General features: G+C 48.5%; 1 protein-coding gene across 1 annotated transcript; it reads right to left on the bottom strand.

Annotated features, from left to right (window-relative positions):
* Positions 1-660: 660 nt before the first annotated feature.
* HTR1D (5-hydroxytryptamine receptor 1D) lies at positions 661-1,794 on the bottom strand. The gene is given in 1 exon segment (XM_007472334.1): positions 661-1,794. A coding segment is annotated over 1 exon segment (1,134 nt).
* Between the last annotated feature and the right edge of the window lie 388 nt (positions 1,795-2,182).

The following is a 2,182-nucleotide window of genomic DNA, read 5'->3' as shown; positions in this document are numbered from 1 at the left end:
CAATGAAATAATAACTACCAGGACTCTGGCACAGGGCCTGGCATGTGGTAGGTGCTCAATAAATGCTAGAGACTGAATTGAATTGAAAGGTTTCTATGTCCAGGGAGAGGGGGAAAAATTACCCCTTTGAGGCTTTGCTGATCATGATGTTTCATGCTTTTTATTTGACAATACTCAACAGCTTAAGATCTCTAAAGAGAATGGCATATAGGAAAAAAATTCAGAATGGTATTCCAAGCTTGGTAGGTGCAAATCCTGTCAATCTACTTCAATGGGGGTAACTGTGGGTTTTAACTTCAGAACATTAAGATGGTGCAGAGAAACTGGGGAAGGAAGATAGGCACAGGGTAGCTATCTGGTTCCAACCATCCCATTCCCCTGCCCCTGGCTTCTGAATCTCTGTCACTCTGTATCATTGGCACCTCCAATGCTGAATCTCTCCCCATGAACAACTAAGGAAGATTCTACCTAAGAAGGACTCAGAGGAAGAAATATTGATACTTGGGTGTTAATTTCCAATTAAGGTGCCATATGGAATGGAAACCCATCCACCTGACTCCAAATTCTCTTTCAACTCAGGTCATTAATCTCATCTACCCTCTTTTAAGCTCCATACAAAACTTACATAGACCAGATAACAAGGGTTGCCACCAAACAAGACTAAGAGGCTTTCCTGAAATGGAAGACTTTCTGAAATGCTTGCCGAAACTCTTCGTTAAACACAGTATAGATTATTGGATTGATGAGGGAGTTTAGATAGCCTAGCCAGGTGAAAAAGTCAAAAAGGGCTGGGTGGATCCAGCAGGAGTCCCGGCAGATGGGGAGGACCAGAGATGCAACAAAGAAGGGCAGCCAGCAGATGATAAAGGCCCCCAGAATGATCCCTAGGGTTTTAGTGGCTTTCCTCTCTCGGGTAGCAGAAATCCTCTGGCGCTCCAGGACACTATCCGCAAGCTTGATCTTCACGTGGTTAAAAAAGAGAGGGGAACCGGCGCAATGAGAGTGCCCCTCGTGAAGGCTGGGATTGAGCGAGCAGAGCGAGGACCCCGCAGAGCCTGTGATGAGACGGGCTGTGGTAAAGCGCTTCCTGTAGAGGGATGGAGGATTCAGGATGCGGTTCCGGGCGGCTGTGTAGATCTAGCTATAGAGGATGATGAGCAACACAGACGGGATGTAGAAGGCCCCACAGGTGGAATAGATGGTGTAGGAGATCTGAGAAGTGTTCACCAGGCAGTCCGACATCTCTTCATGAGCTTTGGCCTGCTGCCAAAAGAGTGGTGGGATGGAGACGCAGATGGAGATGGCCCAGACGTTGGCAATCATGGCGACCACATGGCCTGCTATCCAGTGTTTACTATACTCCAGGTCATCAGTGATGGCCCAGTACCTGTCCAGAGCAATGACACAGAGATGCAGGATGGAGGCTGTGCAGCACGTGATGTCAGAAGACAGCCAGATGTCACACAGGAGCTGGCCAAAGCTCCAGGTGTGGGTGGTGGTATATGCGATGCTGATGGGCATGACCAAGATGGAAACTAAGAGGTCAGTCATGGCCAGGGAGCCAATGAGATAGTTGGCTGGGGTGTGGAGCTTCCTGGTCAGGAAGACGGTGGTAAGCACAAAGGCGTTGGAAAGGACTGTGGCCAGTGTGATGATGGAAAGGACCACAGCAAGAGAAATCTTGAGGGCTTGGAGGGTCCCTGGATCCCAAGCCCCTGGGGTTTCTGTGGCATTCAGGGATCTGTTGGGAGCTCCCTGCAGAAGGCCTTCCACTGACTGGTTTGGTGGGGACATTGTAGGTGGCTCTCTCTTCCCACAGACTTTCACACACACGGCTACTTCCTTCACAGTTGTTCTGCTCACAGAATAAGGTCATCCTTCTGTTTCACGCTGGTGGGAGGCAGCCATCAGAACAGACCCCAGTGAAAAGACCTCAAAACTTGACTATTTAAAGAACACTGAGGTGACTACCACCTGGTGGTTAAAGGTCTTTCTTAAACCAGATGAATCCCAAGATGTCTCACTGTTCTGGAACTTTGCCCAGCAACTGGTCAGGCCTAGAGGACACATGCTAGATTTGTTAGACATTTATCAGGATATCAAAACAGTGTAGGCAGTGCTCTGGAATTCTTGCCTTTGGCATTTTGGCTCCTTCCAAAGCTTGAGAGGTAAATGTGTTTAA

Source organism: Lipotes vexillifer, unplaced genomic scaffold (assembly GCF_000442215.2).
Source record: "Lipotes vexillifer unplaced genomic scaffold, Lipotes_vexillifer_v1.1 scaffold496, whole genome shotgun sequence".
NCBI lineage: Eukaryota > Metazoa > Chordata > Mammalia > Artiodactyla > Lipotidae > Lipotes > Lipotes vexillifer.
The sequence above is the reverse complement of the archived record's forward strand: the minus strand, read 5'-3'. Positions and strand labels throughout refer to the sequence as shown.